This window comes from Eutrigla gurnardus, assembly GCF_963514095.1.
Source record: "Eutrigla gurnardus genome assembly, chromosome: 4".
Taxonomy (NCBI): Eukaryota; Metazoa; Chordata; class Actinopteri; order Perciformes; family Triglidae; genus Eutrigla; species Eutrigla gurnardus.
The window spans coordinates 30,068,772-30,093,163 of NC_139918.1; the positions used below are offsets into that span (position 1 = coordinate 30,068,772).

The 24,392-nt window shown below is 42.2% G+C and overlaps 1 protein-coding gene across 1 annotated transcript in view; it reads left to right on the top strand.

Annotated features, from left to right (window-relative positions):
- The window catches only part of brinp2 (bone morphogenetic protein/retinoic acid inducible neural-specific 2), a 161,405-nt gene that overhangs the window by 103,720 nt on the left and 33,293 nt on the right, over positions 1–24,392 (top strand). The window contains exons 5-6 of the mRNA XM_084006947.1: positions 9,684–9,789; positions 24,076–24,312. Of these exons, the coding sequence (XP_083863073.1) occupies positions 9,684–9,789; positions 24,076–24,312 (343 nt within the window). The remainder of the gene's footprint in view (positions 1–9,683; positions 9,790–24,075; positions 24,313–24,392) is intronic.

The following is a 24,392-nucleotide window of genomic DNA, read 5'->3' on the forward strand; positions in this document are numbered from 1 at the left end:
TGGTGTACTTACAAACTTTCAAATGCCTCGTTTTGTGAGTACAGACCCTGTGTGTACTACTGCAGAAGTTTGGTAACATTCCATGCATTATTAGTGGGGTAATTTACGAGATATACACATTGTACCATCGCGCTAGTACTAAGCCATTCGGCTGATAGCGGCTATCTTGACCAATGCTGACCATCGCTAAAAATGAGGGGGTATTTGGCTGGATGTCCTGGTGGAAATGACCCTAGGGTGCATTTTACTCCGAACCATCACTTTAAAGCAGTGGGAAATAGGGGGGTTCTCCAAGTATAATGAATCTAAAAGTTGAACCATGAAGAAATTAACCATTATAAACCGAGAAACTGCCCCAAGGGCCACAATCGTCCCAGGTGAACTCTATAGGTCTAAATTATTTTAGTAGTTTTTTTTCTCTCCACTACAGTCAGCTATGGTGGATAGTAATAATACTGGTGGCTCTGGGTTGAGGATTAAATCGGGAACTTTAATTATTAATTATTAACTTTAATTATGTTGATTTTGGCGGCCCCTTTGGACAGAAATTGTAGTGTTTTGGATCACCAGAGTCTCTTTGGAAAACTTTGAATTTCACTGCAGCAGGTCTGAGTCTACCCCGTGCAGTCCTGGTTCTGGTTCTCTCCGCCTGCCTCAGTGTAACATTGGTACTTTTGGCTCGTTGTCTATCGAGTCTGATTTGCTTGCACAGTGTACAAATGAAAGTGGATCAAATTTAAAAAAAATAATTTGCAGAGGGGCGTTAATGGAGGACCAAATTAATCTTTTTCGTCTAGACAGCTGCCACTTCTGTGCAGGAAATTGGGTACTTTGTAATAATGCTGTCAAAGATTTTTCTGGACAATGATGTACTGCGCCTACGAATCCCTTCTTCTTTACCTCAAATGACTTTTTCTAAACGCCACTTGTGTTTGTGGACTTGACCACCTCTCAAGCTTGGTCTTGGGGCGTTTTGGTCCACACAAGGGTACAATTACTGCCTTTACAACAATGAACCACACAAGAGGTTGAACCGCACCATTCCATTAAAAAAAGGAGTACATGTTGACTTGACACCTTAAACCTCCTGTTGAAACCATTTTTAAAGGAGGTATTCTTGTTCATTTTGCTGTCATTGTGGGGTTTTTTTTATTATTTTTTGTCTCGTGTACTTTAAAAGCCAGTTCAGGGCATGTTTGGTGCTTCTGTGTGGAGTTGGCAGTATGTAGTAGTGTTGTAGTACTCGAGATCGGTCTTTTTTTAGGTTCTTGGTCTCGTCTTGGTATCGACGGCATTTTTACTCGGTCTTGTCTCGGTCTCGGACCGGGCGGCCTCGGGTTTTTTGAACGAGACCGGTCGAGACCATTGCTGATAGGCTTTTTGTCCATGCTTTACTGATAAGAGTTTTTTTCCTGTCCTGACACATAATTAATACGTGTCAGATTCCGCTCACGCAGAGAAATTACCAGGATAATTATTTTTTAATACATATTCGTTGCGAAAATTTACAAAACCAAAAGAACGAGTCCTCCAGCAATAAGGGGATTCCGTGGCCGTCTCATTTCTTGAGAAAAAAATAATTTTCAATAATGAGACGATCACTACATCGTCCTCACTGCTATTTTTATTTTCAACGATCCCGATCGGGTCCAGGTGGACTTCAGGACCAGGTTGCAGCACTACCGGCACCCCACATCTCCGCGATCCACCAGACCTGAACAGGCTGCAGTCCGTCCCCGATCCCAAACTCCTCGGCGATCGCTCGCCACAATCTGTCCCTCATCTCCGCAGCTTTATAGTGTTCAGACTGTCATACGGCGCTTTGGTTTGAGTGACGGTTTTTGACGGACGAATACCCCGCCGCCGCCTCTCGTCGGCCGGCCAGCCACCGCCGCCTGTCGCCGGCTAATGCAGCTTATCGCCGGCCGGCCGGCCGCCACGGCCACCGCCAACTGTCGCCGCCAACCGCCGCCTATCACCGGCCGCCGCGGCCACCACCGCCGCCGGCCAGCGCCAACTGTCGCCGGCCCCCGCAGCCTGTCGCCGGGCGCCGGCCGCCGCCGCTCGCCCAAAGTCATATATAAATAATTAATATATATCGCGTTTTTTTTAAAGTAAATAAAGGAAAACATCACACTTTGGCCGTTTGTGTCGTCTTGTTCTGCTCTGCAATACATATATTAAATATTAACATTTATTATTGTACGATTATTCATATTTCATCCGCTTTTTCCTGCTCTCTCTCCTCTCGTCCCTTCGCGATTTGTCTTTCAGCGCAATGCATGATGGTAAAATTTGCTCGGCTAGTGACCATCGGCTGTACACTACTTTTCACGATGCATTGTGGGAAACTTTGAGTGCACTATATAGGGAATAGTAATGCTCACTACACATTCGGACACCCCTACAAAATGGCGAACTCCCTATATAGTGCACTATATAGGGAGTAGGGAGTGATTTCGGACACAGCCTATGACTTGAGATTTATTTCATTCATTGTGCTGCTATGAAAACAACAGCACAAAGATTGTTTTTGTTGTTGCATTTATTTAAGAGCAAACTTAAATTAAATTTATTTTTAAAAAACTCCCATTTTGTTGTTTTTCCTTTGATCTATATGGTCTTGGTCTTGTCTCGGTCTCGACCTCTAAAAGTCTTGGTCTTGTCTCGGTCTCAACCTCTAAAAGTCTTGGTCTTGTCTCGGTCTCGGCACTCTCTGGTCTCGGTAATGTCTTGGTCTCGGTTGATGCGGTCTTGACTACAACACTAGTATGTAGTAGTAGTACGTTTTAAGTGAACTCTAGTTTTTAATAATTAAAATAAACTTTAAGGTAATGCTGCAAAATCCCCAAAGGAAGAATTGGATATTTCTACAGCAGCCACTCTACGTTCCCTCATCTCTGTGGCGGAGTCTGAGTAACACCAGCTGTCAGCAGCAAGGACACTCCAATGAGTCTTCTAAAGAGTAGGAAGACCTCCAGTTCGTGCGCCTCATATATTTCTAACGGTTTGGTGACATTAGTTAAAGGAAACGCTAGATGCAACAGCATAACATAAAGGCAGGGAACATGAAGCTGCCCTGGAGCGTCTGACAACCGAGAAAGAAACGGTTATTAGGAGACTCGGAGAGGAAGACAAATCTAGATGTATTGTTGCAGCTGGGAAAACCACAATGGAAGACAAAGTCTGAATGAAATAAACAGAGGTGGCAAAAGTACTCATATTCTGTACTTAAGTAGAAGTACAGATACATGTGTAAAAAATACTCTGGTAAAAGTAGAAATACTGATTCAACTCCTTTACTCAAGTAAAAGTAAGTACAGGCTCTGACATGTACTTTCAAAGTAAAAGTAAAAATGAATTTTTGCCGTTAATGAAACAATACATCTTTTGATAATTTTGTTAAACGAATAAGGTCAGACAGAATAATCAAGAATAATCACGCCAGCAGCTTGTGGTTTTTCGGTTGACACAGGACACATCGCATACGCCATGAGTCCTTTTTGGAGCCGACAACAACGAATAACTCTTTTAAATACAGCCATGGATGGGGAATGTCTTGATTCTCTGAATCTTCTGAAGCGTCGCTGTCGGCAATACTCCCGGACCCCGCTTCGCTTCCTTCCTCCATGTCGCTGCTACAGTGCAAGTTCTCTACCGTCTGTACCGTCCCCTCACTCATTTGACTTCTTCCCGCGGTAACCTGTCCCCCCCTCTTCTTCTCCCTCTTTCCCTCTCAAGTTCGTCACGTCTTTTACGTATGCTTTTACATATTGTCGTCATCTGTGGAGTTTTTTTTTTTTTTTAGGTCTGTTTTTACGATGTAAGGAGTAGAAAGTACATATTTTTGTGTATAAATGTATGGAGTAAAAGTAAAAAGTAATCGGAAAAATAAATACTCAAGTCTACTTAAGTACAGTATATTACTTGTCACCTCTGGAAATAAAACTACATCTCCTGTAGGGAATCCAACATGGCTGACTTTTGTTGTCGTCCACGGTGCCAGCAATAAGTTTTACATGAGTCATTTCTATATTTGTGTTTTTGTCCACACTTGAAAAAAGGTGTCATACTTACAACATAATCAAAATTGAATGGTAGTTGATGGGTTGTTTTTTTGTGTGTGTTTTGTGAAACGTCATTTCTGATCGCAGCATATTTAGTCATGATTTTTTTATTTCAAATCGAGAATTGTTTTGCTTTAAATTAAAAATGTATCCATCTATATTTTTTAAATCCATTTTGATCTGGGGGCCAGGTCGTGCTGGCAGCAGGGTACGTTAGCCAAATCCAACCTCCAGCTTCTCCTGAGGGATCCCAGTACATTTCCAAGCCACATGAGATATACAGTACAGTATAATCCCTCCAGCATGTCCCCCAGGGTCTCAACCAGGTGGACAAGCCCAGGAAACCTAATCATAGGCTATATAGAAAAAAATGTTCACTTCCCCATATATCAGCAAACTATAATGTTTTAAGCTTGATTTCATTTTCAAATAATGTAGTTACGTGGTGGAATCTCCTTCATGTTTTAATATAAGTGTATTAAGTGCATAGATTTAATCATTCAATAAAACATAACAAAAATGCAATAAACATGCACATATGAATCTGATCACCTGCCCATGATGACATAGTCCCGTTTTCCATGTTGCACACATCCAGTGATTTTGCATGTCCGTCCGCCCGCCCACACACACACACCTAAAGTGCAAACACAACACAACATCCTTTACATGCTAAATGAGGATCTCAGCTATGCAAGCCACCTGCCGGATCAACTCGTCACCGAGAGGAAGCGTCACCGAGTGGGAAGTACTTGACCTGTGTCCATGTACGCCTCTGGGCTCTGCGTCGCTGCAGCTCCGCGTAGGAGGTGGGAGTGAAACACCTTATCTGCATCTCCAGCAATATAAATGGAGGAACCTCTGTCATGCCTCCAGATGGACTACAGTCTGAGACCTGGCTGTGTGTGACGTGAAGCAACGCACAGTAGATTTTACCACCGAACTGCCGTGAATCTGCAGCCGCTCCTCTATAAAAACCTGCTGTTGTTGTCATAAAAGAAAATTTTGTACAAATTAACATTTTTTTATTGACCAATGATACTCTATGCAGTGACATAAAAATAGAGTCAAAGCTTTACACCTGCGCTGTAACTTAAATCTCCCATAATTCTTTGTGGTGTCAAAATTATGTTTGATGATGTCATATAAATGGCGAAGATACTTCTTTTTAATTTTCAGCAGGAATAAAAATACATCGGGTTCACACACAAACACACACACACGCATACACGTTTGTAATATACATTAATTGTTGGTTTAGTTATTTTAATGAAATGTGTTGACAAAAAGTGACCACTTTATTAGGTTCACCTGTCCAATCCATAAAGTTTTGTCGTACATTTATTGCCGAGGTCATAGTTAAATGTGCTATCATACATGAGCTGAAATGTTTCTTATTCTTTGTCCGTTCACTGCAAAAACGTATCATTGAACTGAAATCTCATTCTCATAGGCATCATACAAGCATTACTCTTGGAACCAGTAGCAGTTTTTGGCTGAATAGGCTTATTGAATTCCGTCGGATTGTACAGGTGTACCTACCTGCCCTATTCTTTGAAATGTCACTGCTTGTTACATTTCTTTGTCATTTTTTCAAAAGAAAGCGTGGATGAATCGACCTATAAAAAGAGAATCGCTGTGCTCAAGCCTGGACATTGGTCCCCTAATAACTGCAATGCAGCCTTGAAGGCCGATAACATTCTTCGGTGTTATCGGCCTTCAGATTCCGGTGTTCTTTCAAACGATAAAGTAAAGTTTTGAGAAGGGTTTTAAAAGAGGCTAGCTATCTTGTCTCTCTGATTATCAGAGGGAGTGAGTTCCACAGGCTCTTAATGCCAAAGCGTGGTCACCTTTGAGCCCGGGCTGAGATCCAAAGACGACCAGCAGAGCTCCATCCTCAGATCTAAGGGAACGCCCAGGCACAGCGGGGATACATTCTGTGTTAATAAAGAGCATACATCGGCAGAAGGATGTAAATAATAGCAATCCGTTCAATCAGTAAATCAACATGAGTGAAATGCATAACGGAATATAGAGTGAAAAAAACTGTTTTGGGGTCATAGACAGTACCCTGCCACGTTTGAATAATAAACATTGTTGAATAAACATTAAAAACCAAATGGCCCGGGTTGAAGGATCCACTCAGTGAAGGGCTCTTGGGAGTTTTCAACGCAGGCGGAGCGACGGGGGTGGCAGCTCTCAGGTGGGTTATCATTGAAGTTTTTCCTCACACGAGGTACAAACAAGCCCAGCGTGAATTTGTTGTAACACAGCTCAAAGCTATCAGCTCTGAAGCCGTCATGGTTTCTGCTAACAAAAGAAAGTCAGATATAAAGTGCAGACTTCAGGGATAAAACTCATTAGCAAAAAGGTAAAGTTATGACAAAAAAAGATGCATGCAAGTCTTGCATCAAGTGATTCACCCTGCATTTTGGGTGGAGAATTATAGTACATGGTTACTTAAAAAAAAGATGTTAAATAGATCAATTGTTCTGCTTTCCATGGTTCTCATATAATCCAAGGATCCTAGGGAAGGATGTAGGTTTGGGTTTGTGACTTATGTAATGTACATTACGTAACAAAAGTAAAGGAAACTAAATAATTGACTTTGGTTTCACACGGAACACGAACAGCAGCCTGCTGGGTGAAAGTCCTGTGTTTTTTATGACCCATTGTCCATCCCAGCCTCCTCCCTACATGGACCCAACTTCCTTCTGTAAACCCTTCAGCAATGTAACTTCACAATAACCCAATAAACACCTTTGGAACACAAACACCCGTCTTGAATGTTGGTCTCCTGGGTGAAAGTCTCTCCCATCCACCAGTCTGAACACACTTTTGTCAGCTGCATTTTGATTTGAACAAAGCTTATTTTGTTGCACAGTCAACACAAAAACATGAACGAGATGCAACAGTTGAGGCTTTTTCGTTATTAATGCAGATTATCTGCGCACACATCTTGAACAACAACCCAAAACGCCCCCCCCCCCCTCCCCTCCTCTAATCTCCCTCCGCTCCTCGCCTTTGTCTTTCCTAATCTATAACTACATCATATTTGAGAGATCTTTTGTAGCGCCTTGAAGGCCAACTACCATTTCTTTTCATAATAGATACAATCTTAATGCAAGCCAAAAGTGTGAAGATGTGAGAATTAGGGTAGCCTATTTTTTATTTTTTTTAAAGGAAGGCAAATTTGCACAGGCTGCGTCATTTGCCAAATTGCGTGATTAAGCTGGAGGACGTCTCTGCCAGAGGGCTCACTCTGGAAATTAACCATTTGTTGCGTCCTTGCTCATTCATTCTTAATGTTCTTTTTCTTTCTTTGTTCCTTTGTCTTTATTTCCGGCGTTCATTTCGTGTCGGGCCTGATCTTTGTACATTTCAGCCCCACGTTTGCCCTTTGTCTCTATACATACACCTGACTTTGATTTCTCTCATTATTCTGTCTGCTATTGCTCATTTCCCCTCAATTACTAGCTCTGTAATACAGCAGGCTTTCTACTAGGATGTTGTTTATGTTCATATATTTTCCATTGCATGCATTATCTTGGCACAAATTATGTCTGGGCCATAATTAATATTGAACTGAACCCCGATAGCAGGAATGTAAGAGGCATCTCTTGAGCTCAGATGTGGTGTCTTTCATTCTTTAGGAGAGAAAATAGACAATTTAGTTCCTTTTGAGATGCAGACAGAACTGTATGTGAGGTTGTCCTTACAGAGAGACAGAACGGTGGATGAGAGAGTGGAGTAGAGTCCCATATAGTCCATGATTTGATCTCTGGAGCCTGATTCGGCTGCCAATCTCACCTCGGAATTGTCGCATTGGCGGGAAAATGCTGTAATAAAAAAAAAAACGATCATTCCATTCTAGCTATATTTTACATAGAATTGCTTGGGTCCCTCCAGTTAATCATGACATATAGCCTATTTTAATTTAAATACAAGCCCATTAATAAAATGGTTAATAAAAAAGGGAAAATAACTCATGTGCTTTCAATCAGTCTTGTTAGCGTGCGTCTATAAATCACCATGTCGACTGAGATCCAAGTTAAGGGTCAAAAGTTCTGATTTATAATCACTGAAATGAAGCAGGCAGAGTTGGCCGTTCCTTTTCAGTACTTTGGACAGCGCCACACTTCTCACACACACACACACACACACACACACACACACACACACACACACTTCACACACACACACACACACACACACACAGAAATGTCCATTATTGTGAGCTCAGCGATAGTCACAAGAAGTCGGCCAATCATTTTGTTGTTGTAAAGAATGATATCGGCGAAACAGAAGAGGAGGTACTTCACAGGTCCAATATATATTCAAAGAATAAATCCTCATAAACTGCTGTCTTAAAAAGGAAACGTTCAATCATCAGCGACAAATCATGTCACCGGTTCTTAAATACTGTATGTATGAAAATATACAAGGAACAATATGCCCAGAGTTCCCCTTCCAAGGTTGATAACAAATTCTTTCCAATATAAATATGCCACATTAACACAGCAGGTGTTCTTGTAGCATTGCGGGTAGTAACTCTACAGAAACGAAGGATTTCAGTGCGGCTGCTGCATTGAAGAATGGCTCAAGACCCAGAAGTCTGTACAAAATAAAATGGCAGAGTTTGTATTGAGCAACAACGACAATGAAATAGAGAAGCTGCAGGAACATTAACAAAGAGCAGAGAAGATGAAAGCAGTAACACAACCTCACAGCAAGCTGCTCCTATCGACAAATCACCCACAGCTGAGTCTGCAGTGGCTTTATATACCCCTCATGGTTTCACCCTAATTGGACTGAACCACTGCATGGGGGGTTGGTAAACCTGCGAGGGGGAATTCCCACTGGAACCTGCTCCTAACAGGAACATAGTAAACATTTTAGTGCCAGCAATATCAAGGGTGAGCAGCTTTTAATAAACTCGAGGATGGATTTTATGCTCCCCAACAATAACTAGCCAACAACATGAGAAGAGTACTACTGACCCTCCCCTTCCTCTTCAGCCCAGATTGACTACACTGAGATTCGCAAGTAAAAGAGAAAATCCCAATTAGCAAACATCACTCAGGTTAATACACACAGACAAGCACACAACACCCATTTTGTCTTATTGAGAAATAAATGAACTAATCGAAGGCTCTGCTCTAACTAGGCACAGGTGGCCTGACTCACATTTCACTCACATTTTTAATATATCATCTCATGTCATGCACCTAAAAAAAACATGCTTGCTTTGAAACAAACACTGGTCATTTTCACACCAAGCTGTTTTACTTTTTCCTTTCGTATCTCTTCAATGTTGCAATCTTCTTTCATGATGAGCCGTTTTCCACTTTCCTCCCCCTCCCTCCCCCTTCCTCTCCCTTCCACTGTTCTGTGTGAGGCAGCCGGCACACTGCAGGCAGCTGTGGCTGCAGGTGTGGGAGAGAAACAAAAAGATGGCGATAGTTTTCTCTGCCACATCCAGTCCTCTTGTCTGCTATAGATGGGAACGAACATCCGCCTCATTCACTGTTAATATCGCATTGTATTATAAAAAAAACAACAACAACAAAACACAACATATATTTTAAATAGATCTGTCCTTTCTCTGTTTCCTAGGTAACCGAAACAAGGACGGGCCCTCTCGGCTGCAGTAACTATGACAGCTTGGATTCAGTTAGCTCGGTGTTGGTGCACAGCCCGGAAAATAAGATCCACCTAAAGGGTAAGGCTGGATAACACACACACACACACACACACACACCTGCACACACACACACACACACACACACACACCTGCACACACACACACACACACACACACACACCTGCACACACACACACACACACACACAGACACACACACACCTGCTGCAACCTCCATCTGCCACCCTGCGAAGCCTCTGACCTGCTGTGTGTAGGGGTTGGTGGGGATGACCCTTTACATTACGCTGCAGTATTATATGTCTGTTCCATGAGCCTGACCAGCTCTCTGTCTCATGGGGAATCTGTTATCTTAACAGGCTGCACCATATCCAGCCACACTGACCCCAACCCGACCCCTCCAACTACACCTGGAAGAGTTTTTTTTTTTTTTTTTTTGATAAAAGTTCACAAAATTATCTGATGAGCCTCTCTTTGACAGAAAGTGTGTTCTGGGAGGAGGTCGGGTGGATGTTTGGGTCAAAGGAGCGGTCAGTCACATGATTCAAAGCACTAACGGCCATCGTTGGCGATTTTGGAAATGAAGCTGTGCCTGTGCTGGATAACGTCTGATGTATTCTACCACGCCTGCATCAGCAGGTCTGCTCGGCTCCTAATGAAACCTCCTAATGGAAGCAATTACCTCACCGTTCTGTCGGGCTCCTATTTTGCATCCAAATGTGTGCACACCTGGTCCGGCTCAAGTGTCGGTCAGTTCACGGCGACACGGTTTGGTTGAGTAATTAAAAGTTTGCATGAAAGCCTTTACTCCCCAAATGTGTCCAAATTATTCATTAAGTGGGGAAAGTTGTCGATCTCTCTTTCTCTCCCCCCAATGTGTTCGAGGCTCACATTCAGCACTGCACGAACAAAGGAATCATCTGCTTGTTGAACCGGGCTATTATTTCAACTTCATTAATTCATCAATCTTGACTGAATGCATTCGTTTGTTAAAGTCAAAAACAAGTTTTCTTTTCTATAGTTAAGTCACTTGAATGTCTGAGTTTCACTGTGCAAAATGGTGTTTGTGAAGTAGGCTTTGTTAATTTGCTGAAGGGGGTCGGTACTCATTTAAATCTATGCAGTGGGAAAGGTTTCTTTTATTATTAAGAAGGGGTGTTTTTATCCTTCCTGTTTTGTTTTGTTTCAGGGGGTGAACGGGAAAAAAAGAAATTCTAGATTTTTTTGAACGTAGGAAAAGCTATATTGGACAGAAATACTGTTCAAAGCAGATTGTTTTTATGTTCTAAAGAATGCCCGGAGAGGATCTTTAAAAAGTAGATTCAGCCTTATTTTCCTTCCTGTTTCGTCTTATCTTTCCAACGGCACATACAAATGGCTACATCATTGTGAGCCAGATCTAATTTTCCAATCTTTTCTTTTTTGTTACATCGCAGTTTTCAAGGGTCACCTGCTCACAGGGTCATTTCTCTCGGATTTACAACTGAGTCAGCATTTTTAGTTTTCATGGAGGGGAGGCTAACTACCTTGTTCCCATTTTTTTTCTTTGAGATGAAGCAGAGAAAATGCAATATTCTGTAATAATCCAGCAGCAGAAACCCCATATACGCTGATCCGAACTTTCTAGGACGTTCTTTTTGAAGCATACTGTCACAGCACAGGCTCGCGGGTGGACCGTCTAATGGACAAAAATATTAAAAATGCATAAAGAAAAGGAGATCCAAATATCATTATGGTCCCAGGCCACCCAGCCTTTTCCTTTCCTTTAAGAGAATAATCACCAGCACTGATGTGTAACCTCTTCCTAAAAAGGAATCAAAGGGGGACCAGACTTTCTTGTTGTTTAAGTTTGTCCTTGAGACTCTCCGCATCCCAAGTGTGAGGTATCGCACACTTCATTGAGCCTCCGCTTCACAGTTGGGGCATACTTCAGATTTCTCCAACGATGAAGTATAATTTGCTTTGCTTTTGTAAGGCCAAAGGCAATACTGTTGCTGGAATTCAGCCAGTGAGCTCCGTGCTTCTGGAGTGATGAGTCTTATCAGCATGGATCTGGCTCCAGTGTGGCATCTAACCAAGTGAGAGAAATAGCTTGGTTTCAGAACGGCAGCCCTGTGTGCTAAATTTCATTGTTTTTACATGTAAGACTGTTATGACTGACATTAAACGTGTCTTAAGGTATTATTAATGATAAGTTGATGAACCCCGTGAAGGGTGATTTGAAACACCTGAAAACAATTAAAGGTCCCATATTATGAAAAACACGTTTTCTCTGGTCTCTACACCTATAAACTGGTCCTACCTGAGCCTGCCAACTGGCAGAATGAGGAAAACAAGCGACTCCTGCATGGTCGCTGCAGCCCACCCACTCATACAACGGTGCTCCTACAGGCTGTTCAGATTCAGCTCCCGTCGTTACGTAACGAAGCAGTGAGATAGCAGTGTTTCACAATGTTGTCGCTCAGAGCTAGACACGGAAATTGCTCTGTTGTTGGTTGTACAAATCAACATAAGTACTTATATTCTGCCCCAGCTACAGAAGAACAGAAGAGACAGTGGTTGCGTTTCATTCTTAATGACAATGTGCCGGCTATGGTCCCTGTTAGCTTCTATGTGTGTGCTAACCACTTCACATCGGAGTGCTTCAGTAACGAGGGTCAGTACAAAGCTGGCTTTGCCTCGACACTGACCCTCGTAAAAGGATCTGTCCCAACCATACGGGACCCAGCAACTTCACCTGAGCCATAGCAATACATCCACTGTAAACATTGGCGCATGCTACCGCTAGCGTAAGCTGCAACGTCTCCATGGCTCTCCAAGTAGGTGATGACAGACCGAGCTCATTAGCATTTAAAGGTACAGGCACAGAAACAGCCTGTTCTCAGGAGAGCTCAGCAGAGCAACTTTTAGACAGCTGGAATTCAGGACCATGGATGGGTTTTGGGCAGTGCATATCAAAAACAGTGTTGTTGGACCTCTGACAGCTGTGTGAAATTGATGAAAAACAGTATAATATGGGACCTTTAAAACAAGCATCGATGTTAAAGCTACACTTATCAACATGTTAATATTAATAATGTGTCAAAGGATATCCGTTTAATGTGACTGTTCTCATACACTGTTCGTACGAAAAGTTAAGCACTGTATTTCATAGAAAACCATGTAGTTAATCAGCCCATGGGACCAGTGTTTGTGTCTCCTGGGAAAGTCAACCTTGAATTAATATTATTATTAATCACATAACTTTCATACTTAACAAACGCCACTCATACTCATTTTATCACAAAGGTTTTTTAAGTTGTAACGCCACGTCCATAGTTATTCAAACTCTAGTTTGTAACATAACTTCTGTACTAAAGTAACTGTTGAAGTTATTGTAACTCAAACGTTGATTAATTTGTAATGTAAATGTCACTTCCGTTGTTTCTGGACATTTGTAGAAGAATAACTAAATGACTCTTTGTAAGATGGAGTATAAGCTGTTGTATGAGGCTGAATTTCAGTGGCAGAACAGAACAACGTGTAGGTTTGTTCCTCGAGGACCCAAAACAATAAGAAAATCTTAATAGTGCAACTCTCAACAGCGCTGTACTGTGACAGAAATACAGAGGGGAATTGTTTATCCTGAAGTTAGATGCTAAAAAAGCATATTCCTTTAGCAAAGTAGCCCATGAGAGACGCTATCATGGCAGTCACGGAGATATTAGATGGGTTAATCTTGTAGCCGTACTGATGTTACATCGTAAAACGAACAGGATGAGAATGATACTGGAGGCCTGCATGACAATCATCATAACTTCTAAGACCTATCTGGGCCTCGCTTGCACCTGAGAGAATATATATAATAGTAATATTTGACTGTAATACTGTATACGTATATACATATTAGATAATATATCAAGGCAAACGACCAACACCTCCCAACCGGTTGCTATTCTTCTGTTTCAAAGTTCTGATATCTGCAGATATTACCTTCTTTTTCAGCAAAGCCCCACCCACTTTCAAACACAAACACATAGACCTCATATTAAATATCCATTGTGGTTCAAAATCAGAGATTTAGATCACTTGGATTAAGAGGCCAACTAAGAAAATTGGTTTTACAGGTGTTTAAAGTTTCATAGTGAGTTATAAATAATCAATAATGGTATTTATAGTTCAAGAACATTGCGTTTAGACATCTCATTTGTCACGTCTAGTCCTAAGGGAGATTTATTTGTGGCTACATTAGGGCGTTTGTCGTAGGTTCACTTTGCTGAAATTAAACCTCTTAAATGCACTATATGAATCGCATATATTACTTTATATAATGTTGCTTTTCCTCTGCTACAGATCTAAAGTTTCCTTCTATTTATTGATGGTGTAATGCATGATGTGTTTACTGTATGGTGGTTTTGTAATGGAAGTTGGAGAATCACAGCGATGTCCAAGGGGGAACTCTTCCTCTAATTCCAACCAATTAGCCTAATGGGTTCCATTTATCTGGGATTTCAGGACTCTTACCCCAGAAGCCCAATTAACAACAATTAAGTCATGCAACTTGTTTCTGGCTTTGTGGCATTATCTAAAATCATGTCTAGTGTAATGATTTCTTAAAGAATGGAGGGAAGCTATTGTATGGTATCTATGTGGGAAAATGCATTCAAATGTAATTGTTAAATGTTCGGCTCCGTTAGTTCCCATTTAAAGTCCAGCTGAAATGGCATTCAAGATCTGTCTTCCTTCCTGTGACGTATTTCCCAGGGAAACAGAGGCGGGGCATTACGTTGAGAAAATGTATTTGATGCTTGAAAAAATTAGCTCACGACCTTCAGAGTAAAGTTGCAGATGGATTTTCCCACCACGTTCACAGGTGACAGCGAACCCTCCATATATCCAATATCAATACCAAAGCACTTGAACGTGACATTCTCGGAAATCGGACGTCACAAGTGGGAAGAAGGATCTTCCGAGAAAGTAGTGGATCTGGCTTGCGCTGCCTTTGTCAATGTTGAAAGGAGTAATAAAGTTTACCATCTCTGTTTGACTTCGTATTACACAGCCTCTTTGCGCGTTGAGCCTCACCGCTGCTCATAAATCATTCAACAAAGGACGAAGCGATGCCAGACTTATAGGACAGAAAGGTGTTATGTGGTGTCATCATTGTGCGGTGATACGGTAGAAGCTCTGAAGCTCTGTAGCTGTACATTCTCCAGTCAAGTAAAAAAAAATCTCTTTGTATTTTCTATTCCCGAATGCTTCAACGCTCCGCTGTTCTTCCTCGCTCTGATCTTTGACTCTGATTGCATGTGTGTTGTGTACCTTAAGGGCTTTTGCCTGGGCGTGTGTGTGTGTGTGTGTGTGTGAATATGTTCTGTGAAATGAAGACCACCGCTTTGGTGCCAACTATGGCTACTCTTGCTTTAGCCTTGACTCAGAGCCATGCTTTGAAGTGGAGTTACAAAGTCATTATTATTTTGTGTATTGTAGTTTTTGTTTTGCTTTCAAAATCAAACCTCTTCAGTTATTAGTTTGCTCTTTTGGTGTGTGTGTGTGTGTGTGTGTGTGTGTGTGTGTGTGTGTGTGTGTGTGTGTGTGTGTGTGTGTGTGTGTGTGTGTGTTGAGTGTGGGTGGTGTTCTTGAGTCCAAGTCCCCATCATGAATCCAAGAACAGCGAGTCCGGTAACAACACACACGAGGGACGGAGGGACACAGAATCCTACAACCACAGTTGCATTAAGCAGCCTTTATGAAATATTTCTCACAAAAACTAAAGAAAGCAGCCCTGCTCTCACCACAATGCCCCCATGTGGACTAAGTGATACAGAGGACAAAGTCCACCCGAAGGCGAGTGCACTCATGGAAATACAGACTCAGAGAATACAGTATTACAGTGCCCTAGATACGATCCATCCGTCATAACGTCATTTGAACAGCATGGCGACTCCTGACAGGAGGTTTACTAGGACCTACAATGTCATTCTCTGAAAGGCTTCAGTCATGCTACAAAGACTCCTTTTCCAAATTACTGCAATTTTGAAGAACATGTTATGATACAGAAATACTTTTGATACCTTAGGTGCTCGTTCCTCTCTGTAATGATCACGCCAACACACTTTCACACTCCCAATGCATCAAATACCAACATTTCAAACGACACCATAGGTTCCACTCAAGCTGTTTCCACATCTAAGCAATTACTTCTTGTATGATTGAATAAGTGTGAGGGGATGAATAGAGGATTGAATTGGGGTTGATGATGGGCATAGGCCAGGAAAACCTGGCGATGAGAAAACCCAGGAAGTGAAACTGAAGATTGGTGCAACATCTCAGTGTGGTCCCTTTGCTTCATCACCCTTCAACGGTTGCTGTAATGAGAGAGGATGAGGCAAGGGAAAGGCTAAGAAAGGGTTAGACATAGCTATATGGAGATGGTCACCTTAAATGTCAACATACTTTATTTGCAGACTCTCACCGCCACGGTCTTACTCCCCCTGTTGCTACATACAGTACCTTCACCTCGACTCTACATAGCATGACCCACTAACCCCCCCCCAAACCCCCCCCCCCCCAAAAAACCCTTACCTATAGCACTCTGATCATAGCACTGTCGCTCTTAACGTACTAAGTTACTCAGATGAGGACCTAACACTTGTTCTATTTTTAGCTCTTACTTTATCGGCAATGATACGTTGTGGTTTCTTTCTTTCCTTCTTTTGACAAATGTACTTATTGTAAGTCGCTTTGGACAAAAGCGTCTGCTAAATGACCTAAATGTAAATGTAAATACCTATAGGGGACACTATCACATGCGTTGGCAGCGTTGCCATTACACCTAAATTGTGAGGTGCAACATTTCACGAGCCACAGATATCAAGCTTAAACAAAAAAACGTTTTGTTTCACCAGTTGCTGGAAAGAACAAAACCCACTTTGTATGTCCACCGTCCCTCCTGCGCTGGCAGGTTCCAAAATGGCCACAGCCAGTCCTCCTCTGAGACCTCTACAAGTACTTTAATGTTCTCCAGCACAAAGAACTGCTGCACTTTATCTGTGGCCAGAATTTTACCCTTGAGCAACAACCAGGTACATTTGATAACGCGGTTTTAATCATGTCCCCTTTTCCATCCCTTATGTTGTTTCTGAATTCTCCTGGAAGGTACGTCCATGAAAACCTGTCCTCTCTTCTCCAAACACCCTCTCATACTTCCAGTTTCCGTACTTATTCAGGAGGCACACCTTCATACACGTTTGCTCAAGGCTTTAAATAGTCCTTTCCACCAAGTACTTTGTATTTATTTATTAATTTGTGAAAATTTGCTTATTGCTCCCAACATTGACAACAGCAGCGAATATGGCAGTTGTTTCATTCTTACCTTTCACAATAAAAGCCCTAGACATGTACAGGGCATCACTGCTTAACAGGGGAACTTCAACAACAACAAAGTCACTTATGATGTATTATTATAAAAGAAAAGTCTGTATTCACTGTGGATGGTCCACCAGCCGCCATTGATCTGGCAAGTTTTGATTTTGTGACAGCACTGACATAACAAACAGTGCAGATTAGTGTCCATTCTTGTCTTGCTAGCTAGCTAGCTAGCTAACCCAGCTATGTCCATCACGAATGTAACATTATCTTAGTTGATGTGTTTTTATCCCACGACTCTTTTTATCAGCCAGGAAGAGAAAGTAGCAGCGAGACCTGTTGTTAGTGTGAGTAAAGTTACATCCTGGTACCAAATGTGACTTCACAGTCTGATACTTCAGCAGTTGTTATTCTATACTACCCTGATATGTAAAATAAAAAAGTTCATCTTGACCTTGAACACAATCGCCTGAATGCAAAAGCATTTCCAACAAAATTAAATTCTCTCTTCTCTCGTTCCAAAACCAAGTAAACAGCCTGTAAACAAACAGATAGTTATTGTTATTTTCAAGCCAACCGTTCTCCTTCAGTTCTATCCCTGTCTCTTCAGGATCCACATCGGTAGAACTATAGGATTCATATTAGACATCCCTGGTACACAGAAATGAATCTGCAGGCCCCACTTTCAAGTCAGAAATGACACCCTTGCCTGCTGACAGCTTCTCGGTGGCCTTCTCAGAGGGACTGCAGGAAATCCTCTAACAGATCCCCCACCACCGCCGCCCCCACACCCGACCCACCGTAGAACCCCAAACGTGCCTTCAGAACTCTGCTGGAATTCCATCAATAGCGGTAGCAGGGCCTAGGGACATATGCTGTACGACACTTGCGAGCTCCTGCAGGGTGAGAGGTCTGTCAAGTGCCTCCCGCTGCTCGATCCTAACTCTGGGCAGTCACTGAAACAAATTCTCAGTACGCCACCTGTCACTGTATAACACGGCATATAAATCACATCCCAAATTCCTTGTCGGGGCCTTCTCTGACATCACAGCCCTAACTGGCGGTCTCAAATGTAAAGGTTGTTGAGAGAGAAAGAGAGAGAGGGAGAGGATCTGATGAAACATCCTTTGAAAAAGCACTTGAGGCAATAGAGGCATTTTAAACTTAAAATGTCTGTATGATCAAATTCCTATTCCTAAACTCACTGCCCTGCCTTTTGCATACATCCAGCACGTAGCCCATTCTCTGCGAACAAACACAAATCAGTCGTGGGAGACCACCAAAGAATGCAGCAAATTTGATTCTTTGGGGACGAGTCTGCAGAAAATTCAAGTGACTGCCAGATGGAAAGAAAGAAAAAGACAGGCAGGCGTAGAGATGAGCATAAAGAGAGACGGAGCGGGCGGTGTGATGCAGCATCGTCCGTGCCAGCACATGTACTGCCAAGGCCCGAGGCTCTGAGAGCAGGAGCATCCTCCAAGGGTACCAACATCAGCATCTATGCAAATAGCAGAGGCTGCATTCCAGTGAAGTGGACCGAGCACTCAGCAAAGCAAAGAGAAAACACAAACACACTCACTGGGCCGCTCACTAATGACGGAGGGGTGACGATGATCATAAGGGAGGTTTAAGAGCGTCAAATTTCCCAAAATGCAAAAATAAGTGGGCTCACTGCTGGAGAAAGAGAGGGAACAATGGGTCTGTTATTTCTGGTGATTTTCAATCTCTGGCTATATGGAAGGCAAGCCTTCTGGGAAATGACCCCTAAAACCCCCCTATCAGAGGGAGACCCCCAGAGTTCTTGAAATTCATGGAAAAAGAACAGAAAAAGAAGAAAGAAAAACACATAAGATTTGTGTTACTGTTGCAGCAAATTCAGCTCAGTTACTGAGTCCGAGGTGTTACTGCTCAGTGTGTATTGTAGAGAGAAACCAGTGGTGACTTGTTTGCTATTAGTATGTCCAGGATATGATCTCCTGATCTTCCCTGACCCACCAGCAGACCTGTTCTCCAGTCCCTCATTATCTCCCCTCCACACGTAGCAGCCCTCATCCCCCCGGTAGCTCTCCAGACCATCCCCGTACACGCTCCAGCATCACTTTTCTCGCCTGCCTATTCCTGACCGACAGCCTTTTCCCCGCTTTCTCCTGCTTACTTTGCCCTCTCACTGACAGATTACCTGTCGCTGAACTCCACTTTGAACTCTATCCAAGTAAACGATTGATTGCTTACAACTGCTCTGCCTCCGAGTCCGGCTCGCGATCCCACATCTCTGCGCTCAGAACCGTTCCAGTGTGGAGGATTGATGATTGATCGATTCATTGAGTGATTAAATGGACGTCTTAAAACTGCCTCCACAGAGCAGTATGTAATTAATTAAATGACACCAACGTTAGATTAATTATAATCCAAGTTAAAATGGGCTATAAATCAAACTGGAATTCAAAGGACCTGGAGGCGTAATAATGAGTGAGTTGAGGCGAACGTTGTCTTAATCACCAGGCTCTTCTGCAGCATTTCTCGCGATATCCACGACGGAGGTTTACGGGCATTAGCTAATCTTTACTGACCACTGCGACTCCGGTGTCAGGCCAGAATGTGTTCCAATATTGTGTTCGCTTTCTGGCCGAGGAAGACAGATGGTTGGAGAGAGGAGTTAAAGAAGCCATTTTCTCTCGGAGGAGCATCAGCCACATACAACACAGTCCTCAGGTCAGTCCCCAGACACATAAACAACCACCCACACTTGGATTCATGTGATCCTCACACGGTATGTCCCGAAATTAAACAACTTTGTTGTGATTTACCAATAAACGGATAAAAATGATGCCGAAGAAACGACATAATGGCGTCGATTGGTTTCAAAGTCATGATTATTCTAGTGGTCAAGGCTGGTTTAAACAATCTTATAAAGTCGATTGCTTCGCTTGTGAAAAGGCTTTTCATTTAAATCTCTCTTTCAGGGTTTATGATAATGGACAAAGTGTTGTATCAAGGACCTCTTTACACCCAAATAAGCCGGCCATTGAATTCCCACCTCGGCGACGTCCACGCGGGGGCTCGTGTTGCTTCAAATCATATGAGATGGAGGTTAATAGGAAGTGCTGAAAGGTTGCACGACACATTGAAGTGTGCTTTTTTTATTAAATTGAGATGAACAGATGTGAATTGCATGATGAACAGTGAGCGTTTGGCTGAAGGGTAATGTGCCGCTGCAATCGTGACGCGTTTCAAAGGTAGAAAGCAGAGAGGTGAGAAGAGGAGCCTGTTGAATAAGGTGTTTGTATTTTAGAAAACAAATGAATGTGTGTTGGATGCACAGAACATCTTTTCTACCTGGTTATCTAACATAACTACACACCTTCTGCTTCGCCTGAGATACTGTCACACAACATTAAAAAGGAAGAAGAAAGGAAAAGTGAAGATGGTTCAAAAGTGTTGCAGATCTTTTCAAACTAATTTGAAGCCGTTAATTGTAAAACCACATCATGTTTCTAAGATACCATATTGTTAGTCAGCAGTAGCTTATGAATATTAGATTGTTTCATGGACGAACTATTGAATCCACTGAATCCATCGCAGTTAACTTTGTAAGAATGATGTTTATGGCTGTATCATATCTGTAGAATCTGTAGACACCAGTCAAAAAACCCATGTCTGATGTAATTATATAAATGAATCATGTTAGATGAAGTCAAAATACTTGAAAATGAATGTAGAGAGAAGAAGAACAAAGTCAATGATTTCTGAATTCAGTTAAAAACAGAATGACTTTTAATTACAAGGCCTACTTGGAAGCAAGAAGGAAAATGAAAACTTCTAATTTCCAAATGAAACTGAGTGTTTGAAACTAGAAGAAAGGAAAATAAGGAGATTTAAGAAAGACAGATCAGAAAACAGTGAGGTGGGAGACAGAAACTGGGATAGTGATTGGTGAAGGGAGGAGTGTTATTTAGCCGTCTTCCAAACTGAAGAAACACACACACACACACACACGCACATGCTTAACCCTCAAGGCACCTGCCAAAGCGTGGACGGAGAAAAAATATGACTAATTACATCTCTTTCCAAGCCATCGAAAGAGTAAATACCGAAGAAGAGACATGCATATTCATGGCAGAGGCGTCTTGGCTGTCGGAAGTCATCCAGACTGAGAATGCGAAGTGAGGAGAAAAGAAGCTTTTTGACACAACTAATTGATGATTATTAGGAAACGACCCGCTGGTTTCTAACAGATGATGATGCACTTTCAGATAGCACACTGATTGGGTTTAATAGACTGTGATGTCATGACACGCTGCTGCTGTACATAGCATAGCTGTATTTTAGAAATATTTTTGTTACCCTGTTGTTGAAAGGAGACGGACAGTGTTTCCTGTAGGTAATTATTTGACTCTTTGATTAGAATATTATAAATCTTACATCATATGTAAAACAAATTACATTTTAATGTGAGCAATATATAGTTTTATAGTGGTACTGCATGCTCTGACAGTGCTGAAATTGCCTGTTTTTATCTTCCTAACTTTTCTGTGTGAGAGGGTGAGACAGGGAAGTGGTTCTCGACCAGGGGGCAGCACCCCCAAGGGGGTCTTAGTTTTATTTCAGGCGGTCACCAGATGGTTGTGGAGTAAAAAACAACAACAAAAAGAACATTTTAACACATTTTAGACTTTATAACGTTTTTACCTGTGAGAGTCAGTCAGAATAGATTTTAGAGTTTAGAGTGTTTGTGGGTGTTAAAGAGTCCGGTGGGTCAGGTGAAGAGAAGAAGTCAGAACGCCACACTAAAAATATTTCTCTGGGTCCACCTTTTTTTCTTTTCTTTTTGTTATTTACAGAATTTAATTCCATTTGCCATCAATCTGTGTCGTGGTACTGGCTCATAGGTACAATCTTTCAGTCTCACAGTATCAGATAGCTGTGAAAACGTTGCCAATAGGCCTTTTTTCCCCCACAGTGGACATCTTTGACTTGGCAGTAGGAAAAGCACAGGTGTTACCGATAACGCTAACGACGGCTCTGTTCTCTTCACGTGTGACTCGACAGCGAGACGTGGAGGCAGCGTCAACAATAGCAGGACCTTGAAACTGAAGCAAGTCGCTTGATTGATTGTTTACACCGCTACATAGCTTTTGCTACTGTGCCAAATGTCTGCTGAAAGAAAAGGTCTGCTCTTGAGAAATGTGATCATAATATATGCTTCACTTGATTTGCTATTTTTTAAAGTCGTAGTCGGCAACATTTGTTTGATCATATTCACTGAAGCCGACACTATGCTCTGATAGAACAACATAAATCTCTACGTGCACGTAGAGATTGTTGTTTGTTTTGCAAAAATCCACCACGCCCGTATCATCCTGTCCACTCAGCACAGTTCACAGTTCGTGCACACGCCACAGAGCCCACCTCCCCCCTCACGCATGTTAACAGGCACACGCCTCAAGCTAGGCGTACGCCACATGACGTTAGCTGTTGCTATCTATGAGTAAGTTAGCCAGCCTACCTCTGTGTAGCGTGTACTCCATGCCGTTTATCGATGAGAGAAGACACAGGCATGTTCACAGGAATGGTGCACATGCACTGACGAGCACTCGATGGGAGGTGACTGCTTGGTGGCGACTGCGACTTTAACCATGTTTGCTAGAAACATATCAAATGAACAGAAGCTAGTGTTAGCTGTTAGCCCGCTAGCATTTTACACACCAAGTGTTTTTGTGTGACTACTCAGATGCTACTCATTTCTTTTCTTCCCTCTTGTCTGTGTACGTTTACGATTTGGATTTATTCACATGCAAACATAGAACACGCCTTAAAACACCCTATAGGCCGAGGTTTTATGTGGGTTAATAATTTAAACAATATGTTACAAATCTTTCTAGAAGGCAAATCATTTTTTTGGTCAGGAAAAACTGTTTTTTATCTCGCATTTCAAAATGCATTGATCGAGAAAAACCAGGCTCAACATACAACTCTTACAGGCTTCGAAACAAAAACAAAATCTCTGCATTCTGTAATAAATAAATAAATAAAATGTGTGATGATGGCGTGAGTGTCTCCATTTCACAGCGGGAGGAAGAAATAATGAATCCTGCAGATAGGAAACAACCTGTATGGCAGGTTGGGAACAGCAGGTTGTTTATGATGACTGCAGTCTATGTGACAGTTGCTACTGATGGCTCCCAAAACTACTAAAATATGGCCTTGGGCAGGCTTCGAAACTTCTTGTATATGCAGCCAGAGTAGCTGCTGCCAGAGCTGCCACTAAAAAATGATGCGAGGCGAGCTGCTCTGGAGGAAAAACAACCTACTTTCTTGTCCCTGTGATAATACCGCCACACATACACGCAGTCCCTTGAAATTTGGTTAAGTGAGCACAATAAACTGTCTTTGCAAATGTGTTTTCTATTGGCTTCAGTGTTGATAATACATGCTATTAGCGTCAGTATCTCTGTGCAGATGAACACTTTAACGGCTCCTCTTCTGATGCATATGTTGGAGCTTGAATTAGAGCTGTCATATCAACGCAGTGGACCGTGAATACATGATGGTCTGAAAATCAGGTGGCGTTTTTCTTTAAAAAAAAAAAATGCATGCCCATTAGAAGAGCATTGAGTTGTAATTTGTAAAAAAAAAAAAAACATGCTTTTTTAAAAATGAGCTTTCCATCCAGAAGAAGTGACTGCAAATTGCGAGGGGCTACAGTGATTTGATGGATTTCAGGAAATAATTTTCTATTTTCCTGTTTAAAGAAAAACATGGTTTACAAGCCCGTATGAAATTATATGCTCACGAAAAATGGCATGTATCACATTTCCTCTCACATTACAAAACCCTTCATTTCATGTGCAGCGGCTAAGAATGCAGCTCCGTATTCAGAACATTTCTACATTAAGCCCTACAAAAATAACGTGTGGAAGCGTGTGGAACCAGCTTGTACAAGAAAACACTTAATTCTGTAAATAAAGTAGTTAACGTTAGTTGTGATTTCTTTTCCCAGGCTTGCAAGATGTCCTTCCAGAGTTCCTGCGTGGGCGTTTTGTGGAGGCGGCCCTCAGCTATGTGGCGTGCAACTCGGAGGGCGAGCTGCTCTGCCGCAACAACGACTGCTGGTGCCGGTGCTCGCCCCGATTCCCAGAATGTAACTGTCCTTTTGCTGACATCAAGGTCATGGAGGAGAACCTGGGGAAGAGCAGAGACGCCTGGGACGACTTAAACCAAGACTTCATGGAATCAGGTACGAGTTAGCTGAGCTTGGACACAATGTTTTTTTATTGAGCGTTCAACCAAAAAATGGGACGTGGTAGTGTTCTCTAG